Below are 18686 nucleotides of genomic sequence, written 5' to 3'. Positions count from 1 at the left end.
CTTTTTTAAAAAGATTCACAAATTGGGGCACCTGGGTGGCTCAGTTGGTTAAGCAACTGCCTTCGCCTCAGGTCATGATCCTGGAGTCCCTGGATCGAGTCCCGCATTGGGCTCCCTGCTCGGCAGGCAGTCTGCTTCTCCCTCTGACCCTTCCCCCTCTCATGTGCTTTCTCTCTCTCTCATTCTCTCTCTCTCAAATAAATAAATAAAATATTTAAAAAAAAAAGATTCACAAATTATATCTGGTTATTACATTTCCTTAATCTTTTTTTAAAGATTTTTTTTTTTTTGTAATCTCTACACCCAACTTGGGGCTCGAACTCACAACCCTGAGATCAAGAGTCCTACGCTCCACTGACTGAGCCAGCTGGTTCCCCTGCATGTCTTTCTTTCTTTTAAGATTAGTTAGGGCGCCTGGATGGCTCAGTTGTTAAGCATCTGCCTTCGGCTCCGGTCATGGTCCCAGCGTCCTGGGATCGAGCCCCACATCAGGCTCCCTGCTCAGCGGGAAGCCTGCTTCTTCCTCTCCCGCTCGCCGTGCTTATGTTCCCTCTCTCGCTGTGTCTCTCTCTGTCAAATAAATAAAATCTTAAAAAAAAAAAAAGATCATTTATTTATTTATTTATTTGAGAGAGAGAGCAGAGCGAGCAAGAACATGAGTACGAGGAGAGAGAGAGAGGGAGCACAATTCCAGGACGCTGAGATCATGACCTAAGCGAAGGCAGACGCTTAACCAACTGAGCCACCTAGGCACCCCACCCCTACATTTCTTTAATCTTTTAAAATATAAAACCCTCTCACACACATATCTTTTTCATGGCATTGACCCTTTGATGGTAACAGTCACTGTCTTGCAGACTGTCCCTGGAATTTTTTATTTCCTCATGGTGTCATTTAACTTGTTCTTCTACCCCTCTAATTACTGTAAACTGGAACTTAGGTCTAAAGGTAGATTCAGATTAATGATTTTTTAGAAAAGGTATTTCCTGGATGATGCTGAGTATTACACCCCATTAGGAAACATAATGTCAGGTTGTCCCACTGTTGGTGATACTAAAAGTTTGGTCACTTGGTAGTGACAGCAGTAAAGTCCCGTTCCCTCTTTGCCACCAGCAGGGACCTCTGGGATGATACTGCTGTGTGTGGATATCCTGTCGCCCTGCAACATTTCATCTCATGGTTTTGGCATCCATTGGTGGCCCTTGCCTGAACCGGCTATTACACTGAGGTTATAAAAAGGTGATTTTCTAATTCTATATTTTCTTTTATGTTAGTTTTCTTGCATTCTTATGCAAAGAAGAATTTTTCTTTATCAACTGGGATTGAACTATAGTTTCCAAAGAGGCAAGGTGAATTATTCTAATTGATTCTGGAATTGTCCCATATTTGGCTGGCAGGTGCCCATTCGAGTTGGATCCTGGATCCTTCTTCTTTTTTAAAGGAGTTCCATTTTAAAGATTTTATTTATTTAGAGAGCGAGCATGAGCATCAGGGAGGGGCAGAGAGGGAGGGAGAGAGAGAATCTGAAGCAGATTCTGCATTGAGTGTGGAGCCCAACTCAGGGCTCTCTCTATCTTATGACCCTGAGATCATGACCTGAGCTGAAATCAAGAGTCAGACTGTCAACTGACTGAGCCACCCAGTTGCCCCAGATCCTGGATCCTTCTGACAAATCCCAGTAGTCTGAGCATTTCCTTGTTTTCTGGAAAAAAAGATGTCTCCAACACACGTACCTGTACTTTCTTTTCCTCTACCCTGTGATCCAGCTATTGGAACTTGGGTGTGAATACAGGAAGTCTGCCCCAGAGTTCTTTTGTTTAACTGCAGGGGCTAGTCTCAGCTCTGTGTGACCTTGCTGTGTGACCTTGGGTCAGTTCCTTTCCCCTTCTGAGCCAGACTTTCTCCATTTGAAAAATGGGGAGCTGAATCCTGCCTTAACCCTGTATCCCCCTAAGGATGGGTCACATACCAAGCCTTCCTACTTTCCATCACTTTGTCTCCTTCCCCATGCAAGGAGAGGGGTGGCACAGGACTCCTACGCTGGGCAGTGGGGCCTATATGACAACTGACATACTACCCTACAATTAGAAAAGATGGAGGGAGCCCTCTCCCGCCAATCCCGGGGAAAGTCAGTCTTGGGGTATACCCTCCTGGCTGGAATTAGTCTACAGCCTCCTCTGGGCAAGGCCAGGTTGATCTTTGGGGACATCCTCAGCTTTGACCTAAAGTTGCTTCACAAGGGAAAGGGTTTGGGGGCACCTGGGTGGCTCAGTCGGTTAAGCGTCTGCCTTCGGCTCAGGTCGTGATCCCAGGGTCCTGGGATCAAGCCCGGTGATGGGCTCCCTGCTCAGTGGGGAGTCTGCTTCTCCCTCTGCCTGCCGCTCCCCCTGCTTGTGCTCTCTCTCTCTGTGTCAAATAAATAAATAAAACCTTTAAAAAAAAAACAAGGGAAAGGGTTTGCGCTGCCACTTTTATTTTCACAATCAGCCTAGAATCAACTGTTGCATTTTTTCTTTATTTTTAAATTTAGTTTTACTTTGTATCCAAGTTACAAATTTACATATTTAAAGAATCAAATACTCTATAAGGCTTGCTGTGAAAAATAGCATTTCCTCACCTTCCTCTTCATACTACTTTAAACTTTTTTAGCCGATTCTTTTGGTATTTATCTCTGTACCTCTGAATAGCTTCTGGTATTACTTCCTGATTTTTCAATTTTAAACATTATCTGGTTGGTTTTTCACAGTGGAAGATGAAGATTTAGCCCTCTTTCCTCCTCTGTCCCTCTCTGTCACTCCTTCTGTCCTTTCATCCTCCCTTATGCCTCTATTGTATGTTTGGTTATGTATGATCAGCATTTAATGTTCACCATATTATGACAGTGTGTACATCATTCACTTTAAGCTACACAGTATACTAGGATTACTAACATTTCCTAAATAACTTTTGTTTTCCCAAGACTTAATAGTTGTCTTGGTTTTTCATTTATTTAATATTCTTTCTTTTTTTTAATTAAATTTTTTATTTTAATTCCAGTAGAGTTAACATACAGTGTTGTATTAGTTCCAGCAGTACAATAGAGTGATTCAACAATTCTGTACATTACTCAGGGCTCATCATGATAAGTGTACTCTTCAATCTCCATTACCTCTTTCACCCATCCCCTACCCACCTCCTCTCTGGTAACCATCAGTTTGTTGTCTATAGGTAAGAGTCTGTTTCTTGGGGCGCCTGGGTGGCTCAGTTGTTAGGTGTCTGCCTTCGGCTCAGGTCCTGATCTCAGGGTCCTGGGATCGTGCCGCACATCTGGCTCCCTGCCCCACGGGAAGCCTGCTTCTCCCTCTCCTGCTCTCCCTGCTTGTGTTCCCTCTCTCACTGTGTCTCTGTCAAATAAATAAATAAAATCTTTAAAAAAAAAAGTCTGTTTCTTGGTTTGTCTCTCTTTTTTCTTTTCCTTTGCTCATTTTCTTTTGTTTCTTAAATTCTACATAAGAGTGAAATCATATATTTCTCTTTCTCTGACTTAGTTGCTTAGTATACTCTCTAGCTCCCTTCATGTTGTTGCAAATGGCAAGACTTCAATATTTTATGGCTGAATAATATTCAGTTGTGTTTCATTCCATCTTCTTATCCATCATCTTTTGATGGACACTTGGGCTGCTTCAATAGTTTGGCTATTGTAAATAATGGTGCAATAAGCATAGGGATGCATGTATCCCTTTGAATTCGTGTTTTTGCATTTTTTGGGTAAATACCTAGTAATGAGATTGCTGGATTGTAGGGTAGTTCTATTTTTAGCTTTTTGAGGAACCTCCATACAGTTTTCCAGAATGGCTGTACCAGTTCATGTTCCCACCAATGGTGCATGAGTGTTCCTTTATTTACTTAATTTTCTGTGAAATTATAATTTAATCTCATATACTCCCAAAATTGCATCTCAGTACATCCAGGCATATCAGATATCTATCAAGTTTGTCATGTTGAGGAGATGTCTTTCAGAGCTCTTGGGCCTGATCCAATGTAGATATTTTGTTTTACTCCTAGAATTTCTGTGTGCCACTCTCCTGGACATCCCCATTCCCTCTCACTAATTGAATTTCAGTTTCCTGTGTCCCAGGTCTTCTCTTATTTTTAGTGAACTTCATTTTGGTAGAGCATAACTTCCTGAAGCTTTCTGAGAAAGGAAAATTTTTGAGATATTGAGTGTCTGAGAATATCTTAATGACACCCTCACATATTTGATAATTTGGCTTAGTAGGGTGGAAATCATTTTCCCATAGACTTTTGAGGGCATTGCTCCAATATCTTCTGGTGTCCAGGGTCGCTGTTAAGAAGTCCAAAGTCATTGTGATTCCTGGGTTTTTATATGTGGTTTTTTTTTTTTTCCCTTTTTGGAAATTTGGAATTTGTGGACTCTTCTTTGTCTTTATTTTTCTGAAACCTCCACCATGATGTCCCTTCGTTTGAAACTATTTTATGCCTTTTCCTTGGTACTCACTGGGCCCTTTCAGTTTGGAAATGTATGTCCTTGACTTCTGGAAATGGTACTGAGTTATTTCACTGATGGTTTCTTCCCCCTGATTTTCTCTGTTCTCTATTTCTTAAGCTCTGATATTTGGCTGTTGGGTTTCTCAGATTGGCTTTAATTCTCTTTTCTTTCTGATTTTTCTTTTTATCCTTGTGGGAAATTTATCTTTCTGAAACATTAAAAAAACTTTATCTTCCATCTACCAATTATTTAATATCTGCCCTTGTACTTTTAATCTTCAGTAGCTGTATTTTTCTTCTAATAGCACCTATATCTTTATAGCATCCTGTTCTTGTTTCATGGGTACAGTATCATCTTTTATGTCCCTAAGGCTATTCATGGCCATTTGTTTTCCTCCATGGTGCTTTTTTGGGGTTTGGTTATTTGTTTAGTTCATTCTCTTTTATGTTGGAGGCTTTCTTCAGATGTTCCATGATCCTTGATTGTCTAAAAAACCAAATGGAAGCCGTGATCCATGAGTAGGGCTTATCTGCTGAGGGCTTCCCTATAGCATTACCTGTTCATTGGGGAAACCCCCAATGTTAGAATATTTAGATCATTCCTCCTGATATGGTCATGTTCCCCAAAGAAGGATCTTTCCAAGTATTACTGAAGGGAGAGGCCTGCCTTCTAGCATTCTGGGAACTGGGAGGGGGAGACGGTTGGGACTCTCAGCTTTAGTACTGGCCCATGCTCTTTACTACACCTGGGGATAAACTTCCAGTCTTCTCTCAGAGAGGGGGAGGGAGAGGAAGTGGGTATCCAACTGTTTCATAAACAGACTTCCAACCAGTCTTCTTCCTCTTAGCCCCACCTTTACTCCCACCCAGTTGCCTAACATCCCAATTCCTGAGCCTGTTCTGCCATGTAAATAGGTAGCTTCTCAGCTTTTCTAGCTGCAGGTTTAAGATTTAGCTTTCTGGAGTCTGCTACGAGATTTACCACTAGTCTGTATGCTCTCCAGCTTCCAAAATTCTGCTGCTGTTTTCTCTTCTGTCCTCTTTGTCCTTAGAGTTTACATTAAAAAAAAAAAAAAAAAAGTCATTTGTGAGAGGAAGCAAAGCTATATGTGTGTTCTAGCCATCCTTACCAAGAAATCTTTTTTTAAGTTGAGGTATAATTCACATACCACAATATTCAAGCTTTTAAAATTGTTCAACTCAGTGGTTTTCCATATATCCATAAAGTTGTGTAACCATCAACACTATCTAATTCCAGAATATTTTCATCACCCCAAAAGGAAACCCTGTACCCGTTAACAATCATCCTCTATACCCCCCTCCTGCCCCCTCCCCACCCAGCCCCTGGCAGCCACTAATCTACCTTCTGTCTCTATGGATTTGCCTATTCTAGACATTTCGCAGAAATAGAATCATACAATATGTAGCCTTTTATGTCTGGTTTATTTCCTTTCGCATAATGTTTTCCAAATTCAAACATTTTGTGGCATGAATCAGTACTTCATTGTTTTTTAAAAACAACAATTCTGTTGAGATTTTAACTCCTCTTTATGGCTAAATAATATTCTATTGTGTGGATATGCCACGTTTTATTCACTCACTCATCAGTTGATGGCTATTTGGGTTGTTTTCACTTTTGGACTACTAGGAATAATGGCGCTATGAATATTGGTGTACAATTTTTTGTGTGGGAGGTATGTTTTCATTTCTCTTGTGTAGAGATCTAGGAGCAGAATTACTGGGTCACATGATAACTCTGTTTAATTTTTTGAGGAATTATCAAATTGTTTTTCAAAGTAGCTGTACCATTTTATTTTATTTTATTTTATTTTTTTAAAGATTTTATTTATTTATTTGACAGAGACAGAGACAGCGAGAGCAGGAACACAAGCAGGGGGAGTGGGAGAGGGAGAAGCAGGCTTCCTGCTGAGCCGGGAGCCCGATGTGGGACTTGATCCCAGGACCCTGGGATCATGACCCGAGCCGAAGGCAGTCGCTTAACCAACTGAGCCACCCAGGCGCCCTCCATTTTATTTTTTTAAAGTAAACTCTGTCCCCAACGTGGTGCTCGAACTCACAACCCTGAGATCAAGAGTCACATGCTCTATGGACTGAGCCAGCCAGGCGCTCCAGCTGCACCATTTTACGTTCCCACCAGCAATAATGACAGTTCCACTTTTTCCACATCTTGACAACACTTGTTATCGTCTGTCTTTTTGTTGGTAGCCGTCACAGTGGGTGTGAAGTGGCACCTTATGGTGGCTTTGATTTTGCATTTCCCCAATGACAAGTGATGGGGAGCATCTTTTCCTGTGCTTATTGACCATTTGCACATCTTTGGAGAAAAATCTACTGAAATCCTTTGCCCATTTGGAATCAGGTTGTCTTGTGACTATTGAGTTCTAATATCTCTTCATATATTCTGGACATTAGATCCTTATCAGATATATAATATGTAAATATTTTCTCCTATTTTATGGGCTGACTTTTCACTTTCTTAATAGTGACCTTTGAAATACACACGCTATTTTTCTTTGTCACTTGTTTCTCAAAAGTCTTATTTTAAAAATAGCTTTATTGAGATATAATTGACACATAATAAACTTTACGAATTTAAAGGGCACAATTTAAGCTTTGCGCAGTGGCAGTATCGTAGCCAATGAGGTTTATCCGAGGCGCGGTTATTGCTAATTGAAAACTTTTCCCTAAAGGGCACAATTTGGCAAGCTTTGACAAATGCATACATCATGAAAATAGCTCTACAATCAAGATAATGCCCCCCACAGTTTCTTTGTATCCCTTTGTCATCCCTCCTTTTTGTCCCTTCTTGCACTGCCCCCCACCCCCATCCTCAGGTAACTACTCATCTCTTCTCTATCACTGTAAATTAGTTTGCATTTCCTAGAATTTTATCTAAATGGAATCATACAGTATATACTTTTTTTTTTAAAGATTTTTTATTTATTTATTCATGAGAGATAGAGAGATAGAGAGAGAGAGAGGCAGAGGCAGAGGGAGAAGCAGGCTCCCTGCGGAGCAGGGAGCCCGATGCGGGACTCGATCCCAGGACCCTGGGATCATGACCTGAGCCGAAGGCAGACGCTTAACCTGACTGAGCCACCCAGGCGTCCCAGTATATACTCTTTTGTTCTGGCTTCTTTCATATAGCGTAATTATTTTGAGATTCATCCAGGTTGGTGTGAGTATCAACAGTTCATTCCTTTATATTGCTGAGTAGTATTCCATTGTATGAATGAATCACAGTTTGTTTGTCTAGTCACCTGTTGATGGACATTTGGGTTGTTTCCAGTTTGGGGCTATTAGGAACATTTGTGCTCAAGTTTGTATGGATACATAATTTCATTTGTCTTGATTATCCAGAAAATATCTGGTAAATATTTGAGTAACAGTTTCATTTCTTGAGCATCTCCTATGGTACCAGGCTCTGTGCTAAATGCTTACTTAATCTTACATCGCTGCAAGTTTAGTGTTATTGTCCTTCCTTTCCAAAGAAGAAAACCAATTCAGAAAGGTCAGGGGGCTGGCTCAGGTCATGGGGCTAGGGTCTTTCTGACTTGGGATTTGAACTCGGGTCTGGTGCATCGAAGGCCATGTCTGCTTTTTCCCCTCCCCTCAAAATACATATACTATCTCCCTTGATTCTTGAAATCTAAGACTCATTGAATCTTCAAACCACAAAGTTTTTATTTTTATTTATTTATTTATTTTTAAAGATTTTATTTACTCATTCATGAGAGACAGAGAGAGAGAGAGAGGCAGAGGTAGAGGGAGAAGCAGACTCCCCTTGGAGCAGGGAGCCCAATGCGGGACTCGATCCCAGGACCCTGGGATCACCACCCAAACCGAAGGCAGATGCCCAACTGACTGAGCCACCCAGGTGCCCAGACCACAAAGTTTTTAAATTTAAAACTACTAAAATTACAAAAAAAAATTAATGTAAATTTTGAAATACGCAGAAGACATAAAGATTAATAAAACAAATATGGTAGGTAAGCTACAAAATTGTAAGAAATAAAACCTTGCCAACATAGTTAAATCTCCCTTGGGTACCCTTTCCAGGCCCTCTGCAGAGACCCCCACTGTCCTGAATTTGAACCACATGGTTTGGACATCAGCATGACACAAGAGCAGAGTGATTAAAACCATGGATTCCCCACTTCTTGGATGCATGATCCTGCGCGAGCACATAGCCTCTCAAAGCCTCAGTGTCCCTACCTATAAAAGGAAATAATAAAATAAAACAGGCCTCAAAGGGTCACTCTAGAGATTCAATGAAACAAAGCATGTAAAACAATTAGCACGGTGCCTGGCACAAAGGAAGGCTTAGTAAGTGCCAGCAAATGTTAGTACCAGAGCCTTAGAACTGTGGACTCAGGCTCATAAAATGTTCAAGTTAGAAGGGAGCATGGGGAACCCTGAGCGGATCATTCCCCACCCCACCCCCCACCTTCTGCACCCACTTTTCAGTGGGGAAGCAGGGGAGACAAAGGTATTTGCTGTTTCAAAGTGATTTTCCGTCTAGGGAGTGAATGTTTGCCTGTTTCTTGCAATATCCAAAGTGCCTTATGATTCCAAAGGTCTGCCCAGAAACAAGTGATGACGGCCCTGAGTAGCCAATTGGAAGTATGCTGGCCTTTCTACCTGTCTGGGGAGCCCCCGCCTCCCCATCCTGTCCTGTTAAAGGCAGCTTTGCCCAAGTGGGGTTATTTCCAGCTTTGTGGTTTTCACTTCCACTTTTACCAGGTGGGCGGAGTGGCCTCCGGTGGACAAATCAGATTCCTCCTCAGCTCCAACTTCAAGAGGTAAGCCAGGGGCTCAGGGTTCCAGACACCCAGGCGGCGGCAGCAGCAGCAGAAGCAGCAAGTGTGGGGAAGACCAGAGGCCAGAACCATGGAAGACCAGCGCGACCTCATCTCCAACCATGAGCAGCTGCCCATGCTCGGCCAACGCCCCAGCGCCCCAGAGAGGTATGTGTGAGCTGCAGGAGAGAGCACACAAATCCTGGACCACACAGACGTGCCTGGGTGCCGTGGGAAGAGCACTAGACAGGGAGCCACGGGAGGGATGGATTCAGGCCCTGCCTCTGGGTGATTTTGAGCAAGTCTCTGGCCTGCTCTGGGCTTCTGTCTTCCCTCCTTTAAAATGAGGGAGCTTCGGGGGCGCCTGGGTGGCTCAGTTGGTTGAGCGACTGTCTTCAGCTCAGGTCATGATCCTGGAGTCCCGGGATCAAGTCCCACATCCGGCTCCCTGCTCGGCAGGGAGTCTGCTTCTCCCTCTGACCCTCCCCCCTCTCATGTGCTCTCTCTCTCTCATTCTCTCTCTCAAGTAAATAAATAAAATCTTAAAAAAAAAAAAAAAAGCTTTAAAATGAGGGAGCTTCTCCAGGGCAGGGGTCTTAAATTTCTTTGCATGATACACTTCTGTCCTCAAAATCATAAGAGAGCCCTGGATTCTCCCCCTAGACTTTCACATAATACCAGGGGATTCCCAGACCCCCTGAAGCTAGACTGTGAATCCTAGGTTAGAAACCTTGGACTAGATTTGGAAAATGTTATGGATCCTAGATGGAGAAACAGAGTTTCTCAGAGAGGATGGTAGAAGCTGCTCATCACAGTGGACTTTCTCTCTAATTACCACGGATAGGTGTATGTGTTTGTATCAGGGAAGTGTGAGTAGATGGACGCATCCGCCATTACAGGAGGGATTGAGAGATGCCGGGAGGAGTCAGGAAAAGGCAAGGGTGGGGGCTCTGGCTAAATTTTTAGAAGGGATTGAAGTTGATGTGGGTCATGCCCTGCCTGTGTCCCTCTCCCTTGCAGCAAGGGGCCAGCACAGCCATCCAGGAGGACCCCAGGACCCCTTTCCCAGGCCCAGGATTGTCTCATCCAGGTGTTTCCCTGGAAAAAAAAGACAAGGAAAGAAACAGGGTTAGAATGCGGCTACCCCATGGCCCCACTCTTCCCAATCTTCAAAAAGTAATTTGCAAATTGGGGCGATTGGCTGGCTCAGTCAGTAGAGCATGAGACTCTTGATCTCAGGGTTGTGGGTTTGAGCCCCATGTTGGATGTAGAGATGACTTAAAAAAAAAAAGTAATTTGCAAATTATAGGGACTCAGAGCAGTGATGTCAGCTGTTGCCAGGCAGAAAGAGGTTTGGGAGAGACACTCAGAGATGTCATGAGGAACTGCATTCTGCAGGACCAGATATAGACCATCAGAGCATTCCTGTGAAAACCCCAAGGAATCCCAGGGCTAGGAGGGCTGACTCTCCTGTGAGGGCTAGATTCTGGTCCGGGTTCTGCTGCTGTCACATGTGACTTGGACAAATTGCTACTTCTCTCTGGGTCTCAGTAACAATAAAAACAATGAAGACACTAGTTGTGATAATAGTTCCCATTCACTGACTACCTGTCACCAGTCCTCAGCCAGGGTTAGTAATTCCTATGATTAGTTATGTGCTAAACCCAACCCTAACTCTCACAGTAGCCCTATAAGTCCGGTATTTTTATCATCCCCGTTTTTACATAAGAGAAAATTGAGGCTTTGTTAGCAGCTTAGTGAAGTTATCACAGCTAGTGAGTATTGGAGTGAGCTAGTGAGAATTTGAATCCAGGACTAGCCTGACTTCGAAATATGAGCCCACTCTACCATCTGGCCTCCTTCTAGAGGCAGGATTTGCAGAGAGGGCAGGGAGGGCCACGCAGTGAGTCGCAGACCTAGCACGAGCTCAGTGTACAGAGAGCGTGTCCCCTCCTCAAATCCTTGCCTGACTCTCCTTTTAGTTCAGGGACTGCTTCTAAAACTGGGCCTGGTCCTGTGTGCTCAGTCCATTCCAGCCTTGAGCCTGTTTCTCAGACCCCTTTGTGAACACTTCTGCTTCACAACATTTGTATCATGGTTCCTGCTAGTTCTGGTTGGCTCTTGACTTCAGCCAATTATTATTATTATTTTTCATTCAAGAAGGAGGCCATGGAAAGGAGGAAATGAAGAGAGAGGTGGCAAGAGTTGGCAGTCATCCAGAATCAGGGGACCCGCATTCAAGGGGCAGAAGGAGGAAGGAAACCAGATGCTAAAGTTAACTATTAACTCCCTTGAGAATAGTACTCAGTGCTAACTGTGTACCTAGGTGTGGAGCCAAGAGCTTTACCCTCATGATCTTATTTTATATAACAACCCTTTGAGTAGCTGTTCCTACTTCAAGTTACTCGGAGGGGTTGACTTACCCCAGCTCCCTGACCTAAGGGGGTGGCAGAGCCAGGATTCCACTCCAGGTCTCATCTCCAATACGACTGTAGATTCTTAGGCCTTATGAGAAACTGAGGTTCAGAGAAGGTATAGTGGAAGGTAGAACTGGGACCTGATTGGGGTTGCGGAGGGGTGAGCATGTAGATAATGAGCTGGAGAGCTTGAACCCAGGCAAGACCCAGGCTTGGGTGGATGTTCACAGAAGCCAGGCCACCCCTGTTCCTGGAGAAGGCCAAGAAGTGGTACTTGTTTTCTCCTCCTGTCTGGTCTCCTCCTTTTCCCCACGTGGGGTTTTTGCTTTCTCCTAACAGAACAACAACCTTTTGGCCCGGACCTTGGCCCAGAACATGCAGAGGACTGGCAAGCAGAGAGCCAATGAGAATGAGCTATGTGTGTGATGTCATGAGTTACTAGGCAGAAGGGTCTCCTGGAGTTTCCTAAACTGTCCTTGTTTGGTTCCTGGAGTAAGCAGAGTGTAGTCTCATGCTGACAGTTTCCAGTGGGGTTCTGGTAGCCCTACCGCTGGGGTGAGGTGGGAGAAAACAGGCCAGGAACTCTCAGGGTCCTGGGGCAGGATCCTTACCTTCCCTAAGCTGTGACATATTCATGTGCCCCCAAAACCGTATCCAAGGCCAACAATTCCAAGAACTACCTGAGGTCTGGCCACCCCTCCCTGTGCAGCCAACTCGTTTAGAGAATGTGAGACATTCTCCCAGTCACACAGGCTCAGGCACCATACTCCTACTGAAATCCCCCCCTGGGTGGGTAGTACCATCTGAAATACTTGCGTGGTCACAGTCAGATCTTGCTTCAAAGAAGAAAACCACCAAATCCTAGAGTTGCTGAGGTGAGAGGCACCCACATGACAGGCCCGGAGAATGGCAGAGACTTGCTCAAAGACACGGAGAGTGTGGGGTGAGGATGTGTCCCCAGAGGGAGTGGTGCCCGACTCTGCTCCAGTCTGACATCATCCACTGCCCCCAGCCTGCTCCTAAAATGTCAAGGCCTCACTTCTCGTTTTCAGGTGGGCCACATGCTCTGCTGTCCAGGGCCCACTTCCTTCCCGTTTCTCTGATTTCACTCCAAGGGTTGGGGAGGTAGGGAGGTGAAACCTGTTCCCCTTGAGGGCAGTCCTGATGCTCAGGAGACCCCGCTGGCAGAAAGAACCCGGGGAGACCCTCCATGTCAAGCCCTTGGAGCACAGGTGGGACGAGGCCCAGGAAGGACAAGGCACTCGTCTCTGGCTCTTCCCCACTCATCCTAGGTCCAGGGGCAGCGCTAGGATTTCTGCTCAGGAGGACTGTAGGAGAAGCAGTGGTTAGAATTGTGGGGCTGGGGGAACGTCTTTGAGCTGTGTGTCCATAGGCACTTGTGTGTGTGTGTGTTCGGGGTAGCTGAGGGGGTGGAGGAGCTGACGGAAACAGGGGGCATCCCCCTGCTCTCAGTCAGCCCTTGGGGCAGCCACGTCTGTGGACCCTCCTCTGACCTACCTCCTGCCCCCCAACAGCAAGTGCAGCCGAGGAGCTATGTACACAGGCTTTTCTGTCCTGGTGGCTCTGCTCCTGGCTGGCCAGGCCACCACCGCCTACTTCCTGTACCAGCAGCAGGGCCGGCTGGACAAGCTGACGGTCACCTCCCAGAACCTGCAGCTGGAGAACCTGCGCATGAAGCTCCCCAAGTGTGCGTGCCCCACCTCCATCCCGACCTCCCCCACCCCACCATCCTTCCCTCGAGACCCCATCCCTGCACCCAGCTGGGCCCACTCTCTTCTCCCTCGGGTCTGGGATTCCAGCCCCTCCTCACTGGGTTGATCTTGGTCCCCAATCCAGGTGCTCTCTTCCCTGGGCACTGGGGCCACACTCATACTGTACCTCCTGTTCCCACAGCTCCCAAGCCTTTGAACAAGATGAGGGTTGCCACCCCCATGATGATGCAGGCGCTGCCCATGCCAGGCCTGCTCCAGGGGGTAAGGACAACCCGAGGGCGGTGGAACGGGGAGGTGTCATCTAGCCTGGATGGAAGGCAGGTGCCGAAGGCCAGGGGAGGATGGCTGAGCCAGGAAAAGCCCAGCCGGGGGTGGGGGGGAGCTGTTGGGGGAGGACAGGGCCTGCCTTAGGAAGAAGAGGGCTCCCAGGGGTGGGGGAGGAAAGAGCCTCTTGGGGCCATCCCTGGGATGTTTACAAAATGCTTCTCGTTTCCCAGAGCATCTCACGGCCCCCTCCCTTCTCAAAGCCCTTGATGTCCTATATGGGTAATGTTTCTGTCCTGAAACAATCTGCTGTCCACAAAGCCCTGGGCAGGAAAGCTTATGCAGATTTGACCACTAAGGACGTTGACGCAGTAAGGGCAAGTGACTGGCTTGAGCTCTCCTACTTGGGCTCCTACTCCGAGGTGGCGGAGATGGGCCTGTTCCTGTTGAGCAGCTGAACTCCGGACTCCTACCCAGACCCAGAGCTGCTGGCTCTGTTGCAGGGCCCCTCCTCTGTGGGTCGGTACCGGTAACCCCCATTTCTTTCCTTCCACAGCCCATGCAGAACGCCACCAAGTACGGCAACATGACACAGGACCACGTGATGCACATGCTTCTGGTGAGTTGGGACCCCATGGGTGGCCCTGCCTGCCCACCCATGGTTCCCGCGACACCGCACTCCAAGGCCTGCACGATTCCGGCCTCACCAGATTAGCGAAAGAATGCCAATGTGGCCCTTAGCTGTCATATGTCGTCTAGCCCTGCCGTCCGCTTGAGTGTTTGAGATGGAGAACCTGAGGCCCAAAGCCCAGAAGTGACTTGCTCAAGATGCCCATTTTCCCTTCCCGAGTTTCTGTGCAAGGCTCTGGGCTCACACTGGGAAGCAGTCAGACTCTGCTTCCAACCCCACAGGGGTCCCAGGCTGATGTGGGAGTTAGACAAGTGACCAGGTGATAAGGGACGCGCAGAGGAAAGCAGCAGAGGACCCAGCAGGGGGGTGGGGGGTGGTGCAGGGGTGTTGATGAGGGGAGATCTGGAGGATGAGTAGGAGTCTGCAAGGAATAGAAGACTGGGGGTTATGGGTAGAACCGGGCCTGGAACCTGGGTCTCTGAACTCCCAGCCCTAGGATCACATAGCCGTGCAGCTGCAAGGCCCTTGCTGCCTCCCCACTCCTTGGCCCCATTATGGCAGAGGTGCAGGGAACGCAGCTTGCACATTTCACCTTGCCTGCCAGAGAGCTCTTTTTACACCTTCCTTCCTGCCTTGCTACCCCACAGGAGGCTGACCCCCTGAAGGTGTACCCGAAGCTCAAGGGGAACTTCCCAGAGAACCTGAAACACCTTAAGAACACCATGGGGCCGCTGGACTGGAAGGTCAGCGGCTTGCCCTGTGCTGCCCCCTCTCATCCCCAACGCCTGGGACCGGCTGGCTCGGGGAAGCTATCCCCAGGGAGCTGGGGGGTGGTGCACCAGCGCCAACAGAGCCACAGACATGAAGGCTCCGAGCTGAGGAACCACCTCGACCAAACCCTATAGGTCTCTAAGAGGGAACTTGGCTGCAGCTGGACTCTGGGGTGTTGGGTCCCTCTTGGACCCTCCATGTCTGTTCCCAGGGGCAAAGTCAGGCAGGGCTGGAGGGGGCTGTGGGGCCTGACCCCTTGCCTCTATCCCATTAGGTCTTCGAGAGCTGGATCTATCAGTGGCTCCTGTTTGAAATGAGCAAGAACTCCCTGGAGAATAAGCCCGAGGTTCCACTAAGAGGTATGGGGAGCAGGAGCCTTGGGATGCCAGGGCTTCTGGAAGCTCCCTCAGGGCTCTCTGGGAGCTGCAGTGGGACTCCCCCAGTCTCTCACTCCTGTCGCTCCCACCTGTTCCTTCTGGGCTTGGCTGCTCCCCCTCGCACTCCCTTTAGAGGCTGACCTCCCTCGTGGAGGCTGGCACTGCACACGTGGGACCTGGAGACAAGGACCCGACACATCCCAGGTGTCATCACAGTGACCTTCTCCACTCAACCCCACGCAGGTTCTAGTGACGGGGCTGGGCAGGGCTCATGACCCCACCTGCTGAGGGACCTCCCCAAGCTCACACAGCCAGTACACACCAGACGAGAGGACCTTGGGGTTTTTCCGTCTTGGGGACAAGGTATGATAGGATTTTCGGCCCTAAAGCCTCAAAGAGGGCCATGTCTTCCTCCTGGCACTAATTTGCCACACAACTTTGGGAAGTGTCTTCCCTCTAGGCTTCAGTTTGGGGAGTGGAAGATCAGGGGCCCAGCCCGTCCCACCAGAGGCCTCCAATTTTCCCAACATAGATTCATAGAAGGCACCTTCGATGCCATGGTGACCAACTGCCAGCTGATGTTTGAATCCCTCTACCACATCCTCAAAGCCCCATTTGTACCTGGATAACTCCAGTAAGAGAGGCTCAGACTTACCAGGATGCCCATTGCTTTTCCCTAGAAATAAGAATCACAGGTGCAATTCCAAACTTTAATAGGCATTGAGTGTCAGAAGAAACCGAGTTCTGGGATAAGTCAGCCTCGTGGCCATTCACTTCCACTTCGATCTCACACCTTGTTGGTCCAGGCCTTAGTTTCCCCACCTGTGCCGGGGTAGAGCGAGCACAGCCCGGTGGGCAGAAGGCATTAGGCCCACGGCGGCGGCATGCAGACGTCTGGTTCTGCTGCGGTGCCGGCCCAGGGCTTGCTCGCTCACTGTCTTCACCGTGCCTGTCGCTTCAGTACCGACCAAGTGCCAGGAGGAGGTCAGCCACATCCCCGCCGTCCACCCTGGCACGTTCAGGCCCCAGTGTGATGAGAACGGCCACTATAAGCCGCTCCAGTGCTATGGGAGCACCGGCTATTGCTGGTGCGTCTTCCCCAACGGCACCGAGGTCCCCCACACCAGGAGCCGTGGGCACCATCACTGCAGTGGTAAGCAGTGCCTACTGGGCCAGGGAGCGTCAAAGCAGCAGCAGGACCCAGAAGGCCCTGGCACACGGGGGACAGCCCCTCAGCCGCCCCTTCGTCCACCTACGCATGCAGTCGTCTGTCCGTCAGTCCTCTCTCTCCTTACATCCACTCATCTGCTCACTCATCTGTCCTTCCCTCCTCCATCTGCGACGCTCACGCCGCCCACGGTGCATCCAGGAGCCCTGCAGGCCCACCCACCTCGTGTCATGGCTCCCTCCCTTGGCCTGCCCCGAGCACACCTTAGTGCTGCCATCCAGCCAGTCCTGCCTCCACCAGGCACGAGGCCGGTGGCCAGGCTGGGACGAATGACCCCAGCCTCTCGCCAATGGGTGTGGGAGGCTGGACTGCCCAGTGACACATGGCCTTGCTATTCCCTTGCAGAGCCACTGGACATGGAAGACCTGTCATCTGGGCTGGGCCTGACCAAGCAGGACCTGGGCCACGGTAAGGGCCCCTGTAGGGGTCATCTGGGCCCCAGCAGCTTATCCCCCGAGGGGCCAAATCCCTCTCGGGCCCTCTGGTACAGCATGACCCCGGGCCATTCTCCAATCTCCCCGGGACACTCATTTCACAACTGAGGACCGCTACTAGGGGCTGTGGGGGTGGAGAGTCCTCAACTGCCCTGAGATCCCAGGGTGCTGGGAAGGGGCAGGGCCAACAGGTGACCCCCACCCTAACCTGCTGCTTCTCTTCTCCGTAGCGGGCGTATGAGACAAGCAGACGCAGATGCCAGCACGCAGCCTGCCCCGCATGGCCTCTGCCTCCTTGCTCCCCTCCACCCTCAGCCCTAGCCCCCCTCCTTCCCTTACACACTGTCTCCCACTGTCTCCCACTCTGCGCCTCCTTCCACAACACCCTGGCACCTGGCTCTCCATCAGCCTTAGACACAAGTCACGTCAGAGAACACAGATGGAATGATGCAGGAGGGTCCTGCTGCCTGACCCCTCATCCATCAGCAGGAACGCATGGCCCAAGGAGGTAGACCAGGAGCTAGGCTGACCCCCATTTCAGCCTCCAACATGGAGCCCCAAGATCCAGGCCCACAGACAAGATGGAAGGTGCAGGGAGAGGGGACAGTGCTCCCCCACACCCAACATGTTAGCTGTTCCTGCCCTTTTGGCCTTGCCTTTCTAGCCTACCTAGCTGCGGGGAGGAGCCACGCTTCCCCTCCCCAGCAGCACTCCCCCAGGAAGAACCAGCCTCTCCACAACCCCCTCCCCCTTCCCTCCATGCGGCCAAGCTTGTCACTGGCCCTCAGGGCCGCAGCTCTGTGAAAATAAAAGGTAGTAAGTAGAACGCTTCTGGCTCCTGACTGTTGTTGGGATCTGGCTCGGGGACCCCAAGGAGGTACCTGAGACCTTGAATCCAGTGGCGTGGGTGGGAGGGCACAGCCCAGCGAGCCCAGCCCCAGATGCCCGTGGGGCCCGGCCAGGCTGCGGGAGTGCACTCGTGGGACGCAGGCATGCCAGCTTGCCGTGGGGACACACAGGCGTACTCTACTTCCAGAAAGAAATAGGCTCTTGCCCAGAATCGTTTAAGTACAAGTTCGTCCCGTCCTCATTTCTCTACTAAGAACAGCGTGAGTGTGAGGACGGACAGCAGTGCTGTAGGCCCCGGTGTTGGGACTGCCAGGAAGGGGGCAGCTGTGGGGAGCCAGGGGCCCACGCCCTATGTAGACCCGTTCGAGACCAACACGCTTAGCAGGAGAGAGAAGCTAATACGGGGCAGGGCCCCGAGTGAAGGGTGCAGCGGATGCCAACCCGGGTCTCCGAGACCTCCAGCCCAGCGCTCTCCTTTTCCACATGGCCTCTTACTCTCGCTGGCAGGAGGCTCAGGGCCCTGGAGAGAAAGCTCGGCGTCCTCTGGGGCTCCACGCAGCTCCGGGCAATGGCATGGCTGCCCTCGCCGCTTGCTGCAGATACGGCACCCAGACAGATCTCTGGAGTTCATATATTTCTTGTCTTCATCATCCTAGAACCTTCGTTATCTGGAC

At 49.1% G+C, this 18686-nt stretch overlaps 1 protein-coding gene and 1 pseudogene across 2 annotated transcripts; both read left to right on the top strand.

The window, feature by feature from the left end:
• The first annotated feature begins 7118 nt into the window (after positions 1-7118).
• Positions 7119-7234, top strand: LOC115943609 (U4 spliceosomal RNA; annotated as a pseudogene).
• A 1974-nt stretch (positions 7235-9208) lies between these two features.
• CD74 (CD74 molecule) lies at positions 9209-17989 on the top strand. 2 transcript variants are annotated; one of them, XM_006741266.3, is made up of 9 exons: positions 9209-9476; positions 13261-13433; positions 13640-13719; positions 14279-14341; positions 15001-15096; positions 15399-15483; positions 16463-16654; positions 17075-17137; positions 17394-17989. In XM_006741266.3, exons 1-9 carry the CDS (start codon positions 9400-9402, stop codon positions 17402-17404), a joined length of 840 nt encoding a protein of 279 aa, XP_006741329.1. In that variant the 5' UTR covers positions 9209-9399; the 3' UTR covers positions 17405-17989. The 2 variants fall into 2 exon arrangements, with proteins under 2 accessions (XP_006741329.1, XP_030892564.1); XM_031036704.2 differs by lacking the exon at positions 16463-16654 and having other exon boundaries at positions 9219-9476.
• The last annotated feature ends 697 nt before the right edge of the window (positions 17990-18686 follow it).

Source organism: Leptonychotes weddellii, chromosome 7, assembly GCF_054177405.1.
Source record: "Leptonychotes weddellii isolate Sample4059 chromosome 7, ASM5417740v2, whole genome shotgun sequence".
NCBI lineage: Eukaryota > Metazoa > Chordata > Mammalia > Carnivora > Phocidae > Leptonychotes > Leptonychotes weddellii.
Note: the sequence above shows the minus strand (reverse complement) of the source record. Positions and strands in the feature narration are given on the sequence as shown.

Excerpts from the sequence above, each read along its gene's own strand:
- CD74 (XM_006741266.3), top strand. The coding sequence starts at position 9,400 with ATGGAAGACCAGCGCGACCTCATCTCCAACCATGAGCAGCTGCCCATG. Across the intron at positions 13,434-13,639 it reads GCGCATGAAGCTCCCCAAGT|CTCCCAAGCCTTTGAACAAG; the intron begins GTGCGTGCCCCA and ends CTGTTCCCACAG. Across the intron at positions 15,097-15,398 it reads TGGGGCCGCTGGACTGGAAG|GTCTTCGAGAGCTGGATCTA; the intron begins GTCAGCGGCTTG and ends CTATCCCATTAG.